The 23241-nt window shown below is 41.4% G+C and overlaps 4 protein-coding genes across 8 annotated transcripts; 1 reads left to right on the plus strand and 3 right to left on the minus strand.

Annotated features, from left to right (window-relative positions):
• Nucleotides 1–522: 522 nt before the first annotated feature.
• Nucleotides 523–3879, minus strand: LOC118311233 (extensin-like). The gene is made up of 6 exons (XM_047331931.1): nt 2848–3879; nt 2590–2730; nt 2362–2480; nt 835–1749; nt 631–725; nt 523–529 (listed from the first exon to the last, which is right to left on the minus strand). Exons 1-6 carry the CDS (start codon nt 3254–3256, stop codon nt 523–525), a joined length of 1686 nt encoding a protein of 561 aa, XP_047187887.1. The 5' UTR covers nt 3257–3879.
• An 820-nt stretch (nt 3880–4699) lies between these two features.
• LOC118311234 (glutamate-rich protein 6) lies at nt 4700–10100 on the plus strand. Of its 3 annotated transcripts, XM_035634907.2 has the most exons (12): nt 4700–4867; nt 5278–5400; nt 5566–5615; nt 5741–5872; nt 5982–6074; nt 6173–6369; nt 6476–6534; nt 6700–6875; nt 7137–7219; nt 7396–7554; nt 7721–7946; nt 8166–10100. In XM_035634907.2, exons 2-12 carry the CDS (start codon nt 5286–5288, stop codon nt 8454–8456), a joined length of 1581 nt encoding a protein of 526 aa, XP_035490800.2. In that variant the 5' UTR covers nt 4700–4867; nt 5278–5285; the 3' UTR covers nt 8457–10100. The 3 variants fall into 3 exon arrangements, with proteins under 3 accessions (XP_035490800.2, XP_035490801.2, XP_035490799.2); XM_035634908.2 differs by lacking the exon at nt 4700–4867 and having other exon boundaries at nt 5126–5400; nt 7721–7925; XM_035634906.2 differs by lacking the exon at nt 4700–4867 and having other exon boundaries at nt 5132–5400.
• Nucleotides 9190–13985, minus strand: selenot1a (selenoprotein T, 1a). The gene is made up of 6 exons (XM_035634909.1): nt 13798–13985; nt 12933–13043; nt 11489–11615; nt 10234–10321; nt 9835–10002; nt 9190–9719 (listed from the first exon to the last, which is right to left on the minus strand). Exons 1-5 carry the CDS (start codon nt 13938–13940, stop codon nt 9878–9880), a joined length of 594 nt encoding a protein of 197 aa, XP_035490802.1. The 5' UTR covers nt 13941–13985; the 3' UTR covers nt 9190–9719; nt 9835–9877.
• A 690-nt stretch (nt 13986–14675) lies between these two features.
• On the minus strand, nt 14676–22838 carry LOC118311370 (kinesin-like protein KIF2C). Of its 3 annotated transcripts, none has more exons than XM_035635178.2 (22): nt 22531–22838; nt 22338–22432; nt 22099–22200; nt 20954–21002; nt 20834–20869; nt 20264–20401; nt 19961–20083; nt 19678–19775; nt 19450–19545; nt 19209–19263; nt 18781–18943; nt 18338–18428; nt 18033–18096; nt 17831–17922; nt 17578–17720; nt 17098–17311; nt 16738–16848; nt 16541–16608; nt 16335–16413; nt 16159–16239; nt 15955–16048; nt 14676–15544 (listed from the first exon to the last, which is right to left on the minus strand). In XM_035635178.2, exons 1-22 carry the CDS (start codon nt 22589–22591, stop codon nt 15483–15485), a joined length of 2115 nt encoding a protein of 704 aa, XP_035491071.1. In that variant the 5' UTR covers nt 22592–22838; the 3' UTR covers nt 14676–15482. The 3 variants fall into 3 exon arrangements, with proteins under 3 accessions (XP_035491071.1, XP_035491070.1, XP_035491072.1); XM_035635177.2 differs by having other exon boundaries at nt 20825–20869; XM_035635179.2 differs by lacking the exon at nt 20834–20869 and having other exon boundaries at nt 22531–22837.
• Between the last annotated feature and the right edge of the window lie 403 nt (nt 22839–23241).

The following is a 23241-nucleotide window of genomic DNA, read 5'->3' on the forward strand; positions in this document are numbered from 1 at the left end:
TATTCCCAGTGGTTTCAAACATGCTTTCGTCATTTTAGAAGGTATTAAGTCAGACTACAGCAGTAAATGCTGCTCATACTGATGAACGATTAGAGCAGTAGGATAAGTGATGTTTGATGAAGCAGACATTCAGGATCCTTTGTCAGACTCTTAAGAGGAAATTGGACATATTGAATTGAGATTGTGTTGCCAGTTTGATTTATTTGGTTAGTGACAGGTTCCTGAATCCTGTGTTTACACCCTCTAAATGGCACTCAACAGCATTGTTCTTTATAATGCCCCTTCAAATAAAGCACAAGAAACAGTTGTTGAATGCCTCACTGAAGTTCCACTGACGAAGCATGAAGCTCTTTGGGAAAATTCAGTCATACAAAATGACACTGTAAAAGCAAAATGTGCATGTTTATTAAGCGACCATGAAACACAACAGGTCAACAACTGAAGTGCCTTTTGTAATTACCAGTTACCCTAAAATCAAGAGCTCCTACCTTCCACGTTGACCCTGAACTGTCCCAGAGACTTTCAAATGCTAGAGACAGACACAGGTATTTATGTTAGTCAAACCATTTTATTTACACCTGGGGGGGGATACAGAAAATGATATGGCAAAAGTGGAAATGGCAGGTTAACAGGTGGTTGATGGACATGTGGTTGATGGACATGTGGGTGATGGACATGTGGGTGATGGACATGTGGGTGATGGACATGTGGGTGATGGTGCTTTGCTGGAGTCAGTATAGGTTCCGTTTTCTCTGTTGTGGTGGTCGTCGTTTGTGTCGTCGGTGCTGCTGTGGTGGTGGTGTCCTCCTGCTTTGAGGTTGGAGAATATGGTACAAATGGAGGGTGAGGATAGGAATGATAATGAGGAAGGAAAGGCCCTATTGGTGGAAACTGGGGGAACTGTGGCCACATGGGCCCCTGGGGGAACTGGGGCATCTGTGGCAACATGGGCATCTGGGGCAACTGGGGCAACATGGGCATCTGGGGCAACTGGGGCATCTGGGGCAACATGGGCATCTGGGGCAACTGGGGCAACTGGGGCCACATGGGCCCCTGGGGCATCATGGGCATCTGGGGCATCTGGGGCAACATGGGCATCTGGGGCATCTGGGGCATCTGGGGCATCACAGTGTTGTGAGAGGGGGTAGTTGTGGTTGCTTGAGTAGTTTTAGTTGCTGCGGTTGTTGGCAGAGGCCCAGGGAGAGGCCCAGGGATAGGCCAAGGAAAGGGAGGATAAAAAGGTTGGTAGGGAGGATACTTAAATACCTGGGGAGGAGCTTTAGCAGCCGGCTTTGCAGTGATCAATTTAGTAGTGGATGTAGCCTTCGTGGTTGGTGTGGCTGTTGTGACTGGGAGAGGGGGAGGAAAGTAAGCATAAGGAGGGGGGAAGTAAGCAGGATATTGTGGAAATTTCAGCATCTGTGGTTTCTCTGTGGTCGTCGTCGTTGCCGCCGTTGGTTGTGGAACAACTACTGGAGGGTACTGATAAGCCAGATACGGTGAAAAGACATAGGAGGGTGGGATTTGGGAATTTGAAACCCCTGGGTTCTTGCTCTCATGGGGCACCTCAGGCATTTGGGGCACCTCAGGCATTTGGGGCACCTCAGGCATTTGGGGCACCTCAGGGTTTGATGGAGGGTCCTTGGGTGTCTGAGGTACAGCAGACGGGGCAGCAGGTGCTTCAGGTTTGGGGCACCATAGTGAGACTGGGATTCCTTGCCAACGCATTGGCAGCATGTAACTCCCACCCTTGGGAGAAGAACAGAAGTCTGTGTTACAATTAAATACAGAGGCTTAAACTAATAGAGTAATGGTATTAAGTCCATCAGAAAACACAAATTAAAAAAAGAGTCTTGTTTCATCTTAAAGCCAAGACATACTATAGTTTACAATTAATTTCCTCACAAGCTTGTGGCATTTTGCCTGAATTAGTTACAGATTATGGTACAGTAACTCAGTTACACCACACGATTCCCTTTCATGATCAGGAATAGCCACCGTGCAAAAGTTTATTTCCCTCATGTTCTGTTACAGTTTCAGACATTTAGAAAAACATGAAAGTAATCAGTACGGGGAAAAAAATTAACTGCTAAATGAACTTTTGCTAAATTGGAATTCTTTCCATCAATAGTTATTTCAAATAGTTCCAGACAACTGTCATGTACATCTTTGTTATTTTATGCGTTTGCATATTCCCTATTTGGGATGGTTATGAAATGGAAAATAATATAAAGCACAAATGAACCAATATTGTACTGCACACATTCCTGCATGTAGGACAGAATTGATATATGAATTAGTTAATTTTTTTCCATGTGCTGAAGCAAAAACATGATTGACAACTTCAGGAAACTACATTACCTCTTGGACCATATTGCAGCCATTATATGGAACCAACATGACAAGTGCAAGGGAGTTTCTCTGCATGCTGTAGCCACAGGTAGGAGGGACCTGGGACAGAGGCATTGGAGGTGCATTTCCTGGAGAGAAGAGTTTTAAAAAACCCTGAACATACGCAAACACTGGTGCAGATACATCCAATGTAGACATGACAGATTCATGGTACAGCTGTTTTAACTTGTCACTCGCCTTGTTCCACTGCAAACTGTGAAGCTCCAGGTCCCACTGCTCTGAACCTCATTTGGTCACCACCACACTGCAGGGAAGGTGCCATGCGCTTCCATGACACATCTCCGGAGCTGGCATCGTGCGCTTGTCCCCTTGACCAACCTGACAAGAAACGATGAAAGTGTGACGACTAATCAAAGCCCGTTTTTTAAGAGCTGCGGTGCTGCCAGTGCGCAGAAATTTAACTAAACACTGGCAAATTAAAAGACACGTCCTTACCTGCAGAGTCCGCTTGAAATGTTTGGTCCTGCACAGAAGCTTTACTGGTCACGTTAACAACCTGGGACTCAAGGGCCGACTCATCCTCGAGAACTGCCCCGAACACTATGGTCCCCTCTCGGACACCTATCGTCTTGGACGAGTCGGCTACGGAGACTCTTCTTTCCGTTTTCTTCAGTCGATAGCAGTTCGCCGTTTGCGCCAAATAACACGCCAGAATAAAACCCGCAGCCAAGTGAGCAGCAGCAGCGCTTTTCGCTTTACCTTTACGCATCATCATCTTCCTGCTGCGCGTGACTCGTGGAAAACGTTGAGAGCTGACCGACGTGGGCGTCCCGCGGCTTTTAAATTGGAGACCCTTTTCCGCGTCAGCTGCAGCAATCAGGCCAATCAACTGTTCTCTAATCATCTGCTATGAGTTACACCTGGGTAGAAAAAAAAGCCTTCAAGTGAGGGCGCACATCAGCCAGCGGGCAACTGCTTGGGGCCCCCCGGGTCAGTAGGGGGCCCCCGGGTCAGTAGGGGGCCCCCGAGGGCTGACAAACTTGATGACTACAGCGGTGACAATGCGCAAAGTTTGCAATGACAGTAGGAGAGGGAGAAAAAAACCAAGACAGTGGTAAATTGAACGCATAACACTGATTAAATATAACACTACATAGCTAAATGCTGCTAGTCTAGCCTTAACTGTGGAGGAGAGACACTTGAATGACGTAACTTCCACTAGCATCACATTATTTCTCTTGTTTACTTTAATGTTTGGTGAGTGCATTAAAATGTATTTTTCATGTCTGTGGGGTAGGCCTGTGGTTTTATGAAACTGAAATCTTCATTACGCTGTCAATGTAAAAACCTTAGTAGCCATAGTGCAGGCTCCAGCACACAAGTTTCATCATCTGCATGGGAACTATTTTAATTTTTAATTTACATTGTCCCTGTAATGTAAATATTAAACAATGAATAGTTTATAAATGGGTAGATTGTGCTGGTTCTAGGGGCCCCCTTGTTTGTTTGTTTTTGCCCAGGGCTCCAACTTACTTTAGAATCGCCTCTGGTCACACTCAACTGCTCTGCTACATTGTGGAGAAATGGTGTAAAGACATGTTGTCGCTGAAAGGAGAAAGAGGAAATGTGGCATATGAATTAAACCAATACAAATGTGAATTCAAGTGAGGTTTTACATAATAACTTGGTGGAAATTCAAAGTTCATTAGAGGCGTTGTGATCTAGAAAAGGAAGCTCAGAGTGTTGCCACGAAATGAACCTTGGCGTTAGATTGTTTTGGAAACGAGTAGACTTCTGAGCCAATGAGCTCAAGAAAAGAAAAAAAATCCATTGAACATCATGACAACTGGTCATACTCCACCTGCTGAGGAAGGTCCAGGACAGTAAATTGACCTGGAGATTATTTTATCTTTTTCTCACTTTTAGATTTTTTGTGAATGTTATAGAGATTAAGATGTAACCATTCAAATTTTAAATGAACACTGGATTACAAAATTCCATATTAAAATCATCTCATTTGAATATATTCCCAAGTGAAGCCAGTTTCAATCCAAAAAGATCTGGCATTTAATTAATTAATTAATTTATTTCATACATCTGTCATTGCAGATCAAGTTGAGGGAGTCTACAGACAGCACTTTAAACAGCATTGTACGGTTCATCACCATTGTGCTTTATAATAATTGTTACTATTAAAACAAAGTCACCTGGCAGCCAAAATAAGTAGTGCTACCGCGTTTGCATATGGCTGTACACAGCTATTTCATCTCCAAGGTTACTGACAACACCAGCAAGTGGGAATGAAGCATTGTTGAATATTTGACTTTCACTCAGGTGAGTGTGTTACCTTGTTTGGACTTTGTTTATTGCTTTGTGTCATGGAAATTTGTTGACAAAGATCTGTCTTTGTCGATTTTATTTTCTCCATTGGATCTACAGGGCATATACGTTTTCAGCTGAAAAGGAAAGAGTCTGACCCAGAGGGGCTTCCAGGGCTGCTTCTTAAAGGCTTCAGGTAAGGTGGGGGATGGTCAAACGCATATGATCAAAAGGTCACTGTAGTTAAAATGTAAAATAAAATTAAAAAATATTGTAGTCAAAGGCAAATGGACCACCAGTAAGTGCATTTAAGAAGCATACCCTGAATAAATCAACAATGATGTTAGTAAGACAAAGGTGCCAAACAAAGGTAAGGAAATCAAAATGTGAGAAGATCAAAGGTTAGGAAATCAAAAAGAGTGAGAAGATCAAAGGGGCAAAAGGAAAAAGACCATCGATAGGCCATAATCAATTGCCATTACACTTTGTTTTTTATATATTCAGTACTATATATTAAGTGAATTCATTCATAAATTGAAAGAGTTTTTTTTTTCAAAATCTAATTGCTTCTTATTCTAAGGTTGTCTGTGTTTATTCATCATGCAGCAGAGCAAATGCACACGAGAATTGCATGCTGTTGTTTCACCCTGGGACAAAGACATAGACTTCCCTTCAGCAGCTTCCCCACAGTCAGAGGGACAGAGACAAAGATGAGGTCCGGCATTTCCAGTGAGTCTCCTCCATGTGTAGTTCAAATGAAATGGTCAAAGTGGAAAAAAAGGATCATTAAATCATCTACTGCAGGAGACTAATTTTAAGTCGCTGCTGATTTCAGGTCAATGCTTACGTTTCCAGGTCTCAATGATGCCACTTTGACTTTTGTTTTGCCATTAGTTGCTGCTGCTACATCAGTGCATGAGCCACCGCGTGACTTGAAGGGCCGTGTAAGACAAATCATAGATGATTTGGCAAATAAATTTAATTTTCATTTTTAATCAAGAACCATCTAGCTCATTAATTACTTGTGTACTTTATTTCACCTTTTTTCTTCTTCTCTGGGTTTGATAAGAGGATACCAGAGGGCCGTCCACAGTCTGTTAGTGATCCACCCACCAACTGTGTCAGAGCTGCAGGAGTTCTGCGGTACAATCGGGAGTCCGACGACGACAACAGGATAAACTTAACAACAGTTCTCTCAGCGGTACTAACATCACATTTCAGCCTGCTGTTGTAAATTCTGATTCAAATGGATTTATGTTACTGATAAACTAACTTCCTTCAACCAAATTAAAACATAATTTTTTTTCCAGCCCCCACCTCTGACAGAATATGCAGTGAAATGTGAGTACTGTGGGGAACTTGCCAGACCGTCACTCGATCAAACATGGCTAGAGGAGCCTGAGGTGAGGCAGACAGTAAATGTGCATAAACAAAATTCCTCAAATGTACCCGACGCACTGCTGACCGACTCCCTTTGCGTCGTCTTGTGTGTCCATCCCAGACAGCTACACACTTTTGTTGTGTCGAGCGGCAGCAGCTGCGTGAGAGGCTGGTCAAGTGGAGATGTCTGTGTGAGGGGAGACGTGACCGGAACTCTGCTTCACCGACATCACCGGAAAACAGTCCGACCACAGATGCAGAGGAGCTGCTCTTCCAAGGCAGGGAGAACGAGTTTACTGGGGACATACGTGGACTTGGGTATGAATCTGCATTTTAAAATATCACATTTTAGAGACACAAATATAGTCAATACTAATCGTGAATATAAATGCTTAGCCATTAATGTACTTGGACTTTATCATAGAGCAGGGTCAGAAGTGAAAATCTATGAGGATTACTCAATGCTACCTGTGGCAGAAACATGTAAGTAACTGCTCTGTGAGCAAGGCACAAGTTTGACATCCTACATCTGCAGTCATGATACAGTGTGCATGTTTTTTTTTGTGTTTGATTTTTAATCTGCTCAGATTATCGGTAAGAACCGAAATACGTGAGACCAACACAATTTGTTTTGTGCTATTTATTTAGTTGCCCCACCATCAAAGGTCCTCAGCTTCCGACTGTCGTGTGTTCCAAGAAAAGGATGCAGGACAGTTTATTCAGACAGTAGAGCAACTGAGAGGTGCCCGAAAGAGGAGGAGGCTCAGGTGTTGGTCCCATTTTGTGACCACAAGCCACTCCAGTTCGGCATGTGTCACCATCAGGTATATGCACAAATTATTACTGTCGTGTTTTCTTTCCTGACCCATTGTTTGATTAATTTAAGTCCATTACACCCTCTGTGCCTGGTCAATGCATTTTTCAAACTTGACACCATCATTTGTAACAGCCGCTCCCTGTCATCAAACTGATTTAGGTGGAGTGCCCCTCTCTTAAAGGGAAATATGAAACTCTTATAAAGCATTGAGTGTTGTTGAGCTATGTTTCATCTTACCTATTACTTACTTATTCTTATTTATTTGCAGGACGGGGCAGAATTACTAAACAAATATTATTCCAGTGGCATGAAATGTCTCACCCTCTTCCCTGATGGCTCCGCTCAGGTCTTGTATCCACTCAGATTTGATCATGTGATGAGATTTTCAATTGGTTTTAAGACAAAGACCAGGAAACAACATAAAATAATAAGAACAGCAATGGGAAAACTTAAGCCAGAGCAGATCATGTGTGATTTCGACAACATATACAAATGCGACATTTTGATCCTTATCGTCATGGTGACAGTTATCCCTCAGGCCTCTTGGCTCTCATTGTCGTGGTCACTGAAGAAGACGGAAGGGTCTGCATCGTGTATGATGACAGCGATGCCCCACATCAAGCGATCAGAGCAGTGTTCCAGTCTGATGGCAGGGCGACATGTTATCACAGCAGTGGAAACATATGGTACAAAGCAACGTGTCCATATTGACCATTTTGTTATGATTCAAGCATAAGTATCCAATTTCTATACTAATGAGAGATGATAAAGATGTAAATATAATTTGTTTAATCCATAGTCATGTGTGGATGACCGTGGCACTGACTCACAGTGTGCGTGTTACTGTTGCAGGCTGTCCTTACACAGATCAGGGGGTCAGTGTTTGGACGAGGCGGGAGCCAGAGTTCGTCGGTGGAGCTGGGATAGTCTGAGTCTCACTCCGACTGCCTTGCAACCCGTCTTCCTGTCTCTCAACAAAAGTGTTGGGATCCGGGTCCTCGGGATCGAACAAGTGTTTGTTACCTTCCTGGCACAAGGCCAGCAGGCAAAGTTCAGTGTGGGTACCTGCTGTGCTCAGGTAAAAAGTGAAGCAGTGTTTATTTTCCCTGACCACATATTCACCTTGCAGTTTCCAGCTCTGCAATACAAGCTTTGCACAAAGTTCCTTTTTTTAAAGAATTTCTGCAGATATTTGTATGTTCAATTTTGAAGGCACCCCTTGAACTTATGTTCTCCTGACATATTCTCCTTAGCTTTACCGTATCTGAGAGCTTTGTTTGAATGTTTTTAATTTTAGGGTGAATCCAAAACACATGGGCCCACCTCAGAACCGCCATTAACCAAGGAGGACCTGTTAGCGTCAGCAGCCAGGATTAGGACCCACCTGGCCATTCAGCATCTTCACCAGTGCCTGATCACGCCCTCTCATCCCCAGTTGCCCAAGCCCACAAAGGCCTCTCACCTCCATGCTGTTGCCCAAAGACTTCTGGAAGACAGTCCTCATGTGATGATGAGTGAAAGTGAAAGAGCCTTTATCAACAAGTGTCTTCAGGGCTTTTCTTTAATGCCCTCGTACAATCACAGCTAAGTTAAGTCAAACTCTAGAAAAGAAAATGAGTTTGTTACGATATTATTATGGTCTTGGGTCACTGCATACAACCTCAAAGCTCTTAATGCCATTTCAGGGGGTACTGTAGAATATAATTCAGAGATTAAGTTGTGTCCTGAGGTAAAAAAAAACAAAACTCTTCATTGCTACGTGTGGAAGTGTAAACTTGTAAGGTTACAATTTCCCCATCAATGTCACTGAGTCACCGTTGGCTTTTTCAGTACATACTAGTGATGAGTCCACAAGGGATCTATTTTCATACTTCATGATTAATGTAGAAAGTAATTTTACCTGTCTTTTAGATACAACCAGAGCAAAAGGATTCAACAAATGGCATATGCTGTAGCACTGTAACCTTTTGCTCTTACATTGTACTCCCGTCTTGTGATTACACGAGACAAAACAGACATCAGTGCAGAGCCTCACGTCTTCTTCATGACATTAGGTTGAGCAGATGGCTGAAAGATGTGCACTCATGACCAGACTTAAACAAGCAGATCTGTCTGCTTTTGAGCCATTCAGCATGTTTTCTATTCTTCTTCTCAGGTTTCCTTTTACCTAATCAATTAAACCTTGATGAGAGCAGTCATATTATCCACTTCAATGCACTGCTTCTTCTAAAAGTAGAATTATTGTCCTTTTGGTACCATTTGAAGCACCTTTTTCTACCACGTCCAACAGTAAACCCAAACACCACACCACAACTTCAAAGTTAAATAGTTACACTTTGTTTTATTAATCTTCATAGCTTCCTCCCAAGTTATGCAAATATAAAAATTATTCAGAAATCATACCAAGACACAATTCCCCAATGTTATTTCACAACGGTGATGATTTTAAGTGTTGCATTGTCTACATGGCTATGCTATTTATTTCATTTTTTTAGATCAAACTTAAAATTCTACATATGGCTCAGTGGTACAAATGACACAATTGTTTTAATTCACAAAGATCAATTATATGCAACAAGTTAAAGACTATAAGAATCAATGGTAAATTCCTCCTCACAGGGCCACTGGTGTCAGCCTGGAGGAAATCTGCGATCATGTGAATGGTACGAGAGAATGACCAAATGGCCGGCGCTGTTGCCATGGATCCCACTCTGGCGTCAGGGGCGGGATGTCTCGAAGGGACATAGTGAGGAATGATGGGAGCATCCAGTCTGTGCTAGCAGTCTTCCTGCCTTCAGCGCAGACCTTCATAAACATCACTTCACAGCCCAGTGAGAAACCCACCTCGGACCTAGACGAACAGAGAGAGAAGGCGATCATACACAAAGGACTTCCACTGAATGGTTTGAGTAAAGATTGAATATATGTTTTGTTGAAAACAACGCTATGGACACTGCTGTACTTACATGGAGGGGCTTTTAGTTCCAGCCAGGAATTGAAAGAGTAGGGTTAGGAGAGGATGTGGGGTCCTGTGTTCATGTGAACGTTCATCTTCATCTCGTTGTCCAGGATTTGCACAAGCTGCTGCATGGAGGGCAAGTGACCCGACTCCAGTTTTGACCACACCGGCACATCTACACAAAGACAATACCTCAATACAATGAATCACTGTAATTCACAGCATTTTATTTGTTTTCGCTCTACACAACTTTATTAAAATTTGTTTTTTCTTCCTTTAGCCCTATTATATCACTACATTAAAAAAATATATATATTGTTCATTCCCAGTATTTGTAAAATGTCAGTCAACCGATATCAATTTCATACTAAAAGCACTGGGTTGAGTCAATAAGTAACACACTCACCATTTAGTGTGATTTCAAAAGCTCCTGTCGACATTAACTGGTTTTCAATCATATTGCTGAAGAAGAACACCATCATGCAGGCATATATCTGAAAGAAGAATGAGAGAAATCAGAGTTAGAAAGTTTCCAACATTTTTTTGCCAGCTGTTGTGTTTACAGGTTGTTGTGTTTTTAATCTTTCTCACACAATGGATCATAAGAGCAGTTAAGCATATCTTTAAAAACACCACAACAAGAGGGCTGTCACTTGAGACATTTTCAGAAATGAACAATGGAAATTGTCTGCAAAACTGCATTTAGAAATATTATGGAGTTTACCGTTCACATATGATTAACACAGCAGGAGATTGTCCAAGTCGGACACTTAAACAACAGCAGGAACATTCTGTGACATCTGGGTAGAACATGCAGGAGGCAGGATATGACGCTAACGGAGAGCAGTGTCTTTGTTTACAGTCATCAACACATCTCCTGAGATTCTCTTGCTGTATTCTCACATGGGCCCATCCGGACATTCTCCGGAGATTTGACTAGGGGGCTGGTAGGAAAAGTTCCGGAGGATGTCTGCAGCAACATATTAGGTTATATATTTTGGCTTCATTTTTCTATAGGAACTGACTGAGCTGTGTATGTGTGGCGTAAGCACATCTTGCACAGTGCCCTTATTGGTTGGGGAGATTGGGGCGAAGTGAGATTATGGAGAAGCAAATAAAAGGCCCTAGAACAGTTAAATGGTCCGGATTGCTTTCCTCAAGACATTTAACCAAATATTGAAAGAAAATATTAAGACAAATTATTCTGAAAATATATCTACAGCTGATTTAAATATGAATATGAATATCATTGGGTTTTCCATTTTTCTACCAAAAGCAAATTTATATTTTGACTCAGCTTTCGGTTAAAACACAAGAAATGCAGATAATTGCTTATTTGCAATTGTGTTATGTCAACAGTCACTGCCCCTTCTCCCTCTGAGCCGTTGACATGTCTGCAAATCTGGGGATAACAGGTTCAATCCAACACAACCTGAAAACCCTGAATGAACATCTAATGAAATCCCATGGGTTGAGTTGTACTTGGCAGTGTGTACTGTATGTACAGGAATGCATCAGAAACACAGACCACTATCCTTCATTTTGACATTCAAGACGTGTTCCTCTGTATGATCTGCTGAGATACTGACTCCAACCTCGAAACACACAGTTACACATTAAAATAACAATGCTCTTCTGTAGGTTCAGAGAAGTTATAGTACCTTATTTCCCTGGCCCCACTCCCAGACGCCTGGAGCCTGCATACCAAGGAGGGCAAATGGGTCCCTGCCGATGATAATCAGCCCAATCACCAGCAGTTTGAACATAGACAGGAAGGAAGCGAAGTGTCTGAGGACATAAAACAAGAAACTGACATTAGATACAATTTAAACACTGCATTGCTGTTGTTTTGGTAATGTTAAGATACATCCTGTACAAACCATTATTTTATACTTTAACAGTGATAAAGATTCTGCAACGGAAACGAATATCTTAGTAAAATAAACAAGGACACACCCTTAAATTTATAAAAGCTGCAACACACAACCCTTCACCCTGTTCACTCCGGTTTTAAGACCTTTGACATATGTAACTGGTTCAACAACAAATAGTTAATGAACACGGTTTGTTCTTCCAGTGACAGAGAAGAATGAAAAACACCGGCTGGAGATTTGGATGCCCAGGGTGCGTTACTGTCTCATTACTAGATGAAGAGATGAAAGTAATCTCTGGTGTGTTTATTAAGAGGTTAATGAGGACCTCAGTGTCTCGGTGGCATCGCCACACCTTTAACTAAAGCACCTGGGACCATCACATCAAAACTAGTAACTATACACAAAACAGAAATTTGCGCACGGACAATTATTAAATATGAGGAGCAATACACTTGATTAATAAAACCCTTTGCCCTCCCATATCAGTTCAATCTTTCCCAATTAACAAACTGAATCATATAAAATGTCAGGCAACAAAGAGGTATTCATTTTTAAAAAACACAAAAGTGAAACATCTTAATATTTGAGGAGCTTAAAGCATCAAATTTAACCAATTTAATGGATTAATCCATTATCAAAATTGTTGCAGATCAATTTTCTGTTGATCCAAATAACCAACTCATTATCTGTCATTTGTCTTTGTGCATATAAAACAGTAGAAAAGCTTTCACTGAAATGACCATCCTCCACACAACAAAAACTAAATATATATATATATATAAAGTCATCATCTTACACATTTAGTGAACAATTATTCCACTTTGTCACTAAAGCTTTGAGTTCTGAGAAACTGTCCCACTGAATTTATGTTAACATTTATTTGTCACACCGACCTAAAAGCACTGCGGTCTAATGCAACAGTCCTGCGATTGATCATGCATTTGTGAAGGTTGCAATGCTTTAAGTATTATAGGTAAAGTTCCTCTAGAGGTTTGTTGTACTAAACTGCGTTAGTTCTAACAAGGTGTGCCTAATAAATTGACACTTTCCTAAAATTTACAGAGATTGCACAAATGCACCACAGACAAATTCACGGCCAGACAAGCCCGGCTGCGGGAGAATTCCGTTTCCTCCGTCAAATCACGGCTAATCCCAGGCAGCGTTCAGCCTCCTTCACTAAAGCTGCATATAATCCACTTGTAACGAGGCAGACAATCCCCCGCTCTCTTACCGGTAGACGGGTATGGGAAGATAGTTTTCCCCTTCGATGCGGATGTCCGGGTACCGCTGGTACAAGGCCTGCGTGTACTCTTCAAACACCCGCTTGTACCCTCAGGAAATGCTGTGTGGAGACAGTGAGCACAGTTAGAGAGACATGCACCCGCACAAAGGCAACAACAGAGGTCCGAGGGCAGATTGTGAGCTTAACCTTGACCTCTGAATTCCCATGTGTAGATATCTGAGGACAGGTTGTTTGGAATTATCTCTTCTTGGTGTTAAGTTAGTGAAATAACAGGACTTAGTATTGCAGCATCACGGGCCCCCGTTTGTTGTTAGAGAAAAGTATTAATTTGCAATACAAATGTGTGTATTTACTAGTTTACTGTTGTCGCACTTGATTTCCGTGTACATAAAGTCACGGGACAAGGTAATTAGCATAATTACCTTGTATTTAAAAACAGTCTTTGCATTAGCTTCAATAGATTCGATTCCAGCTTATCCCGCGATAACTGTCTGCCTAACGTTAAATTGATTAATTACATGTAGAATGATTTTTAATTGAATCAAAATATCCGGAATTATCGTGAAAACAAGTACACAAAACAACCCCAGCTGGAGAGGAGCATCAATGCAAAGAGCGCGTCGATCGATACCTCGCACGACGGACAGCGGACGTGAGACGTTCATGACATGAGACTACGACGATGGACTTCCAGAACATGCGCTCCACCTGTGTCCCGACCCCCTGTAGCTAACGTGCTAACATCCTGCTAGTTAGCCTCTATGGGTTTTACGGCCTACGCGGTGTTAGCCGGGGAGTTTAGCTAACTAGCGATGACTCGCCAGATTTTTTTTCTTCAGCTCGTTCGCCTCACCAGATTTGAAACTTGAGCAGTGGTCCCGTGGCGAACTGCATCTTCATCTTCTTCACGCCGCCGCTGCTGTCGCCAGCCGTGGCGCAGCACAGCGAGAAAACCCCCAGGACGAGGAGCGAAAATCGCAACCACTTCATCGCCATCCGTTCCGTGGTTCGTTTCCTGACTCGCTCGCTCAGACGGAAGGTGAGGAGGGTTAATCCGCGCAAGTCGCCTCTGGTTGGTCCCTCGTTTTATCTCTCGCTCCCATCTTGGATTGTTTGAACACAACGGACACCGGCGTTTAGCGCCACCTAGCGCTCTGGCTGTCCAACTGACAATAGACCACAGCCAGACTGTATATATAGACCTGACGCTGTAAATATTAGTTCTAAAGGCTGTAAATATTGTCTCTCACCACTTGTATTGCTTACATTTGAATAGCATCATCACCTCATTATATATTAATACATGTTAACTAATGCATATATATATTTATCAATATTTGCTTTGAGATGCAGTTTATTATTAAGCTGGAGTTACTACTAGATAATCAGAGTAATTTAACATTGCAGTTTTAGTTGTGTTAAGAACAACTCTTCAGTTGCCACATTGTGGAAAAGCCTCCTCCAACAGGACACTGGTGCTTTTAGCTTGACAACAGTCAATGGACTGTTTGACCGTTCATTTTCTAAATATGGGCTGCATCGTGTAACACTTGGTTTCTTTACAGCCTTTTATTAACATTTACAAGTAACTGACCAACATTTGACAATGGCATGTTACATTTAAAAAATCCATAAACCATTTCTACTAATTATAACTGATGATTTGGAGGGGTCTCCCTGATGAATTAAATGTTCGCAACCTGGCAACTTTTGTAAATAACTGACCTTTGATACTGTACAGGTATACTTTATTGTCTGTATAATTTTTTTAATTTTTTTTATTAGCAGAAAGTGGAACCAAATTTTCTCCTGCCTTGTTTCTAATCACAGAATGTGTATTGTGCTGTTACAGGTTGTATCTATATTTTGTGTAGGGTTTTATGTTGGAAGGATATACTGAAGAGACAGAAGAAACAAAATAATTCTTACTGAATGATTCATGAACACAGCTATTGAAATTATTTCCTCTCAAACAAACCCATTCTGCAGTTACTATAAATCAATATCAAACATTGAAACATTATTAAATCACACCCAAAACCAACAACAACAACAAAAAAATTCAAATTATAACTATATTTTGAGTGTTTCATTTCCAAAGCCTCAGCCGTACAAAAAATACCCCAACAAATGAAAGTGGCTGACATCGTGTCCAGCAGATCATCTTACATTACCGTTTAGGTCATATGTGCATAACAGATGCAACATAGATTAATGAGAATTTTCCACAGGAATTCCCATTATATACTAAATTATACACATGCCAGATTATCACAGGGGCTTATGGGTACCAGTATCTGCCAGTGGGAGTAGGCATGGTAAAACACAAGAAATCCTCCACAGCAAAACCTGCTGCATAGAAGATACGAAAGAAGTTTCCAACGTGGCTTTTTTCATAGCCGAGCTATAACATATTTAATGAATTAGTGTTTGAATGGATTTTTATTTAATAGTGATTAATACTATAAAATCACAAAGAAATGCGATAAAACATACATTTACAATAAACAACCTTGTTAGCCTTGATGGGTTTTCTTCTCATTGGTTCAGCCTCGCCATTCTCTCCTGATTCACAGCAGACTGCAAAGCTAGTACGGTTTCTGTGAATGAAAGATAAGACAAAGTAAATACACGTAAAGTCCATGCATCCGCTCAGATTGTGGTCCGTTACGTAAATTTAGATTTGTCCAGTCGCTAAATGAAATTTAAGCTGGCCAGTACAAGGTTTTTTCTTGTGTCTTCCCTGAGCCAGCAAACAGTTCACAGCTTTGCTAAATGAACTGCCTTGCAGGTTGTATCACTTCCTCACACTACCACATAGTAAAAGGATGTGGTTTGTTGTAGTTTACATATTTTGGTAATCCTTTCAGGTTTTTTCACAAATTCAAATTACAAATTAAAACACAATCATGATTCTCAGTGAAAATAATATGTGACATTCGACAGCACAGTAGCTTTAGCTCTGTGTTGGACGACATTTCTCCAAAATCAAGCTGTGATCTCTACAAACCGAATAATTTCTGGGAATGATCCACCAGGTCGGGAAGTCCTGCCTCAATGTTATATGAGGTTTGATCCATTGCCTTAACGAGTTCATTTGCCCTCTGAGAAACAAAAGGGAGAAAAATGTGAGGATCATTGCATTTAAATTTTTTTTTAATAAAAAGCATTTGGCTTGTTTGCTGCAAAGACAAGCAGATTTAAGAGACTCTACCTGGAGCTCGCCATAAACTTTCTCCTCCAGATCTGCCACCTGGGATATGGCATCATAGTCAACAGTATGCACAACAGATTCCTACAACACACAAAAATGAACAGCAACTGTTTAGCAAGATGTTCAAACAATGTAATTAATATACATTATGATGTTCTCATCTTATGTACGCTGACCTCATCTGAGGAGCTTTCGATAGGCTCTTGTGCCTTCGCTGCCTCACTGGCTTTGGAATGTCCATTCAGCTCCTTCACTCTGCAGACGAGGAGAAATTTTGAGCTTCATCATGATATTCTTGTCATTAATAAACTATCAGCATATCTGTTACAAACACGGAGCAGAAACTATTCAGAACATCACACTTCAGGAGCCAAATATGTACCTGTCAGCGTAACGTAGTGTGTTCATCGTATATTCACATGAGGCCATGCCTGGAGACACCATAGAAATCTATGCAATGAGGGAAGGGAAATATTTACATATTAACATTAGTTTGTGCATCATCCATTGTAACTCAATCAAACCATAATTCACCATATGCCAAACTATCAGTAAACAGCGTTTGGCGTTTTAACGTACCATGCAGGTCCTGGACTTTTCTCCAATGAAGGAATCCCTGAGGACCTTTGTCAAAGTGCTCATCCGGAAAGGAATGTGATCACTGTTTTTTCCCAGGGAACGAATGCATTCCTACGGACACGAGTGAATACACAGGTATTGCTTTAGGCACTGTTAATGGAAATTTAATATTTGGACAGTGGGAGCTGAGAATCAGCTCAAGAATTAAGGATTTGAAGTTTGCATTTTATCCTTTAAAGTTTGATTTCAACAGAGCAACAGTTACATTATCTAATTCCTTGCTGATATGTGACTTTGAAGCCTCAGAGTTACTTAGTTATCCGACTCTCTATCTTCCAGCCTACACATTAGCGCGTCTACCTTGAGAGCCAGCAGGCTGCGGTTGATCTCCGCAGTCTCAACCAAAGTGCTGCGGTCATTGCTGCTGACGTCTGTACCGCGCTCGTTGCCGGCTAAATCAACCAACGAAAATTTGCCGTGCAGAGTGGTAGCACGGTCGTTGCGTCGCAGCACAATCTGGAGAATGGCATGAGAGCGGGATGAGTTGGCATTGGCTGAGGTCTGGCCTGATGTTCTAGAAAGACAGGAGAACAAGAAGAAAAAGGGACGTTTTATAATTTCACGCAGTGTGGTATGGTTACTGCCAGGCCAACTGTTTTTTTGTGTGTTTTTTAACTGAATCAGAGGTTGCACTTGGAATACAAATGTGAGACCATGTGATTTTAGGTTTTCCATTTTGGGCTGCCATGTTGAAAAAAAGTATTAATAATTCTGCATATTTAGTTCCATTAGAAAAAGTATGTACCATGAGATTGCAACATGTTCTTATCACATAGGTACCTGGATGCACTGCCTGTCTGTATCATCTTGATGACGTCTTCTTCTGTGGTCACGTAGACCTCCTCCAGACCCACAACCTGAACCTGCTGTCGGTCATCTTCTAGAACACGGAGCTTGGACTTCTTGTTCAGCAGGTCATACACCTAAGTGTAAATGTATATTTCAATTAAAGAATAACTTGAACAAGATGATTTTCCAGTTAAATATTATCTATAAATGTGCTCGTGGAGGTCGGAGAACAGCTTTTTCTTACTTTGCCATTGTAAATCTCAAAGAAGCTGACAAAGGCAGAGAGATCCAGGTTGGCATACCTCCTGTGGTTGAGATAGACGAAAACATCCTGGGCTAAAAGGGAGAGGGACGAACAAGTTCTCGTGTGAGGGGCAAAATCTGATTGAAATAAAATCTGAAAAAGGGTTAGGGTTACTAGTTCTACGGAAATCTAGGGATCCTACCTGCCAAGGCGTAGACCCCTTTGGCACTGTTCTGCTGCTTCCCCGTGAAATCACCTCCCATCGTCTAGAGAAGTAAATAAAACGATGTGTAGTGGGATAACGCAGAGATATACATTCTGGGAAAACATAGCAGACATTTTCTGCCACCAATCTTCGGCATTGCAAAATTTCTTAAAAGCCAGCAATGTTTTTAACCAAAGCCATGCACCAAAATATTGTTTTTTTCAGTTCCATCGCAATTAAAAAAGGTATTTTGAAACACTGATTGCAGACAACTCAACCCCACACAGCAAGCGGAGACTTACATGTGTCTTTCCACTTCCTGTTTGGCCGTAGGCAAAACATGTCGCCATGCAACCTTCGAAAATGGACTTCACCAGAGGTTTGGCTGTGAACCTCAAGAAAGAAAAAAAAGAAGAAAATAGTCAAAAAACTGAAGTCTTGAAAAAACAAACAATCAAACACAAATTAAACAGCATTTAAGAAGGAATGATTCTGTCTCTTAATAATTCAGTGGTTGATCACTGTAACTGTGATCACTATAAGTGGTTTCCGCCGATTTACAATTTGCATTAAAAAATGGGAGGCCAAATACTAGACTGATGGCACAATTAGAGCCTTTAAATCATGTTGTCCAGGATTTGTCATAAGAAAACTGGCCGGTGACATACGGAGCATTTCATTCAGTAAACCTGCGATCAGATCCAAATTGTTCTGAATCCAAAATGTAAAAAGAAAAGGTCATTACTTGTAGACCAGGTCGTTGGTGGCGGTCTCGTCAAAGGAATAGTCAAAGTGAAAGACTTGGTTGTCCAAGTACTTGGTGAGGTCCACCTTCTGTTTTGGCTCATGAACTAACACAGAACCTCTCCCAGGTACAGATACCACATCAATCTCCTTCTTATTAATCTCTGGAATACACAAAAAAAATATCATGGTTCACATGTTTGGGCAAGACTGTGCCCAATTAATCCTTCATTTCTAAAATGACACTGCATCAAAGAAAGTTAGAGCAATGTTTACACAGAAGACGTCGAATGAAGAGCACATTAGAGCAGCAGCTTCTGTGCTCTGGCGACTCTAGACAATATATCTTCAGGTACAGTACTGATTCAAATTAAGTATTAGTTCCATCAATTTCTGTGTAGACATTGTTGTAGGTCACTCCCACTTTACCTTGCTTGTTCAGGGGCCGCTTGCGAACGCACACACAAATCCTGTGAGGTTCAATCTGTAAAAACACAAGATAGGCTGTAAGCAGGGGCTTTAAAGTGGGCTTGCCTGTTTTATACCCTGGGGTATATTCTGGGATAGTCCAGTTTATACCCAGGTATAGTTTGAGGAGGAGGTATATTTTGAGCTGTTACGCTGGCATACAGCTTCATACATGCCTCCTAGTTCCTCAGTCCAAACTTACCAGGTCAGAAGGTGCTAAGGGGATTATTTCCATGGTCTCTCTGAAGTCTTGGATCATCTCGTAGAACTTTTGTTTTGGCCGGGGGGCCTCACCAAACTGAATAAGAAACAGAAGCAGTGTAAATAAAATACGAGAATGAACATATGTCTAAATGTTTTCAACCAAGTTATTTTTCAAATAAAAATGAAACAAAAAGATATTGATAGCAGAATAATTGAGAAAAATCACCTTTCCCTTCTTGGTCTGCATTTCAGGAGGCTTAATAACACAAGACAGCCGTTTGCTGCCTTTGTTTAACTCTGGGGGAGCCACAGATTTTCTCCTGCCTGAAAGGCACAAAGTTAACTTATTTACTTTGCCATAATATCCAAGAAATTCACAGAACAAGAATGTTCCTCATATCGTTGATACGACCAGCCTGTGCATAATCATCAAATTATTTTGTAATAATTAGTTGTATGTAATCCAGTGGATACACGTGATATCATGTTGGTGTATATTTGTTACTGACCTTTGACCGTGAGTGGAGGAGCCCTTTTCTCAGGTTCATCATTTTCCTTTATGGCCTCACGGACAAAAGGCATCGGCTGTGCTGGTTTGGTCTCGTTCTTTTTACGCTGCTGATAAGGAAACACTAAACAAAGGCAGAATAATGCATTTGAGTTCATAAAGAGAATAAATCCTTCAAAATTAAGAAGCAAAGAAAGCACTAATAAAAAAGCGCTATCAATGTATGATGAGAACATCTAGAATGCAGATGTACAAAATATTCAGTATGTGTTATCAGTTTGCCTCGTAGATGATTACTACTAACCAGAATTTGTAAGGACTGATGATGTGGGCAGGTCAGGGTGGATTGTCTCCGGGCTTCCCTGAGAAGTTGAGACTGGTCCTGGAACAGGAGCTGGGACTTGGAACAAACATGTCTGCCTGACTTGAGACCGATTGGCAACTGAAAGTAAGATAAACAATGTCAAAAGGCTGCAATACAGTCAATGTCATTGTCTGAAAGCAGTATTGCAAGCAGTGAGGTTAAACCTCGAAACACCTGAGCAATGGAAAGATAAACTGTACAGTTGAGAAGTGATCTTTGAGTGATGAGAACAGCAATAGAAAAGTGGAAGCGAAATTAGTGTAGTTGACTAATGTCAGCTTCTAATTCAAGCACGTCATGGTTATCACCAATTTATCTTGCAAAATAAAAAAAACTGTGCCACCAATCAATAAAATAAAGAAGAACGCCATTTAAAACTGGTGCTCTGAGCAGAGTTCAGCGCTCCCACAATTGTGGATTTTGCACTTCACTCCCCAATCCCATTATCAAAGGAATGATTCGATAGTACGACTCATTTGCTTTAGAGAGGAGCATGCATGCCTTGCCGACCTGACTCTTCAGCCTTGGTGACAGCTGGAGCAGAGGCTTTTGGAAGGAAACAAGCTGTTCAGTGACCGAAAACTGAATGTGGTAGTCGTACAGACAAAACAGTGCATTTCATTTACATACAGGAGGGCGGGGCAGGAATCCTAGATGAGCGCAGTCGACCCTCGTACTTCTGTGGAGGAGACAGAAACACAGGTGCAGCTCAGGTAGGATTCTAAACACTAAATTCGTCATGGATTATGGTTGAACCTGTTTGCATCGACAAACAGGCTGCTCAATTTTACTATCAATAGAAAGGACACATCAAAATGATATCCTAGTCATGGATGAAGAAATAAATATTGCTGAGAACTTCAAGTATAGTATTCAATAGTAATGTTGTAGTACTGGAGACCGGTCTTGGTCTCGAGACCACTTTTTAAAGGTCTCTGTCTTTTCTCGGAATCGACTGCATTTTCACTTAGTCTGGTCTCGGTACAAGAGGTCTTGAGATTTTGTGTCAAGACCACAACTGTGGGGATATCGCTAAATTGCTTGTGTATGGTCTGATTTGTATGTTAATATAATTCATGTAATTGGATGTATAACGCTCTGCTTCGAATGCAACCAATAACATGACTAGGTACTTTTGAGCACTCACCAATCTTTAACGTCTGCTACTACTTCTACTGTAAACTGTGTGCCTGTGTAGGCGAACACGTGTAAGTAAGAGACTGTATCATTGGTTAAAATATTTAACATAGTTTATTCAGTCTGAGTGCAGGTGTGCAAGAGAGAGATTTGTTATTCATTCTTTCAGTGTGTGCTTGCATGTGTGTGTGTATATTCAAATTGTTATGTTGTATTAAGATGTTAAATATATCTTACTAATTTACAGTTTAGGGTTAGGATTAAATTGAATAATTGTTTCATGCATTCTGACAAGAAAAAGAATAACCTGTTGGGTTAAAATGGTGACGTTGATTTTATATCGTATGTATATGGGTCTTTTTATGATGATGTGGATCTTTCAGATCAAATTGATAACTTCCTATGGTTGATTGTTCCACATTTTATCGTAAGTGTGTGTTGGACTCGCACTGGTCAGGTTCTGGTCTTGACTTGGTCTAGGTACACTCCGGTCTCGTTAATGACTTGGTGGTCTGGACTACAACACTACTCTATCGCCAACCCGGGCTCAACAGTTGTGTTGTGCATGGCCCCCCCGTGAAATGAATACACAACTATCTAACTACAAAAAATCCTTACTATGTGGAATAGTTAGGTACCTTCTCTGGAGCAACAGTCGGAGGATGGGCAGCTTTGTTGGTGACACTGTTTACATGGTCGAGAAGCTCTGGATTGAGTGAACACAACTCACTCACCTCCACCTGAAACACAGGCACAGTCAACAGGAGAGATGTGTTCACAGAGTCGATTGTTTCAAATCAGGATTACATGAAGTACAAGGGATATTTCACAAGGCTTTTTAATTATGGACGTTGGAAGTGTTTATGGACTCATGCACCTCCTTCCCTCGGCAGATGTTCCTCTCATGCCACTCCACCATAACCGTGGACTTGACGGTGTCAACGGATTTGACCGTTGCCAGGTGCACTCGACCTGGTTAACATACAAACGAACAAACGGTGAGCCACGTTTTTTTTTAACAATAGTTATTAGTTAGTATCCATATGTTATAATGTAAAGTATTCGCTCACCATCACTCCGGCTGATTTGTACAGAGAGTCCACCGAGCAGCCTCGACAGGCTGGTCTCCATTTTAGCTTCTTCTCTCTTCTGCTGTAACAGAACTCAAGAGTCGGTCAACGTCTTCTAGACGAGCCAACTCGCGCTCCGGCTGATGTGCTGTAGTCGCTATTAAATTCGCCTTTTCGTCGATAACTTGCACAACGTACAAATGAACGCACTTCTCTTTATTGTGTTTGTTCATCTGTGACTAACTAACGACATTATCAAAGTTGCCTACGGAAATCAACGCAAACACCGCCCAATATTTAAACTTGCGTTATTTCCGGGTGCTTAAGAATCTGATTGGTCGTCGTCTGTCTTTCGCCTGTGCTCTTCTTCTATGGTGTTTTAAAGGAAAATCCAAATGAGTCTTGTACCGCCACTGCCTGGATCCGTTGGGAATTACCCGTTACAATGAAAATCATGATGAGTAACCAGGGACGTAGCAATTTACTGAACTTTTCTTGTTTAATTATCTGGCTCCTTATTGCGTTAATTCTTGTCAACTCAACCAGAATTCAGCCACTGAATCTTTTGATTTTGATAATTTAATTTATGATTTGCATCATTTTAAGGAAGTGGAGTTGGTCCCTGGGTGATGTACTCTGGCTGCCCACTGCAGAATATGACCTTTTCCCTTTCCCCCTGTTTTTGGTTGTTTGGTTACTGTTTGGTTCCTT

This window comes from Scophthalmus maximus, chromosome 5 (genome assembly GCF_022379125.1).
Source record: "Scophthalmus maximus strain ysfricsl-2021 chromosome 5, ASM2237912v1, whole genome shotgun sequence".
NCBI lineage: Eukaryota > Metazoa > Chordata > Actinopteri > Pleuronectiformes > Scophthalmidae > Scophthalmus > Scophthalmus maximus.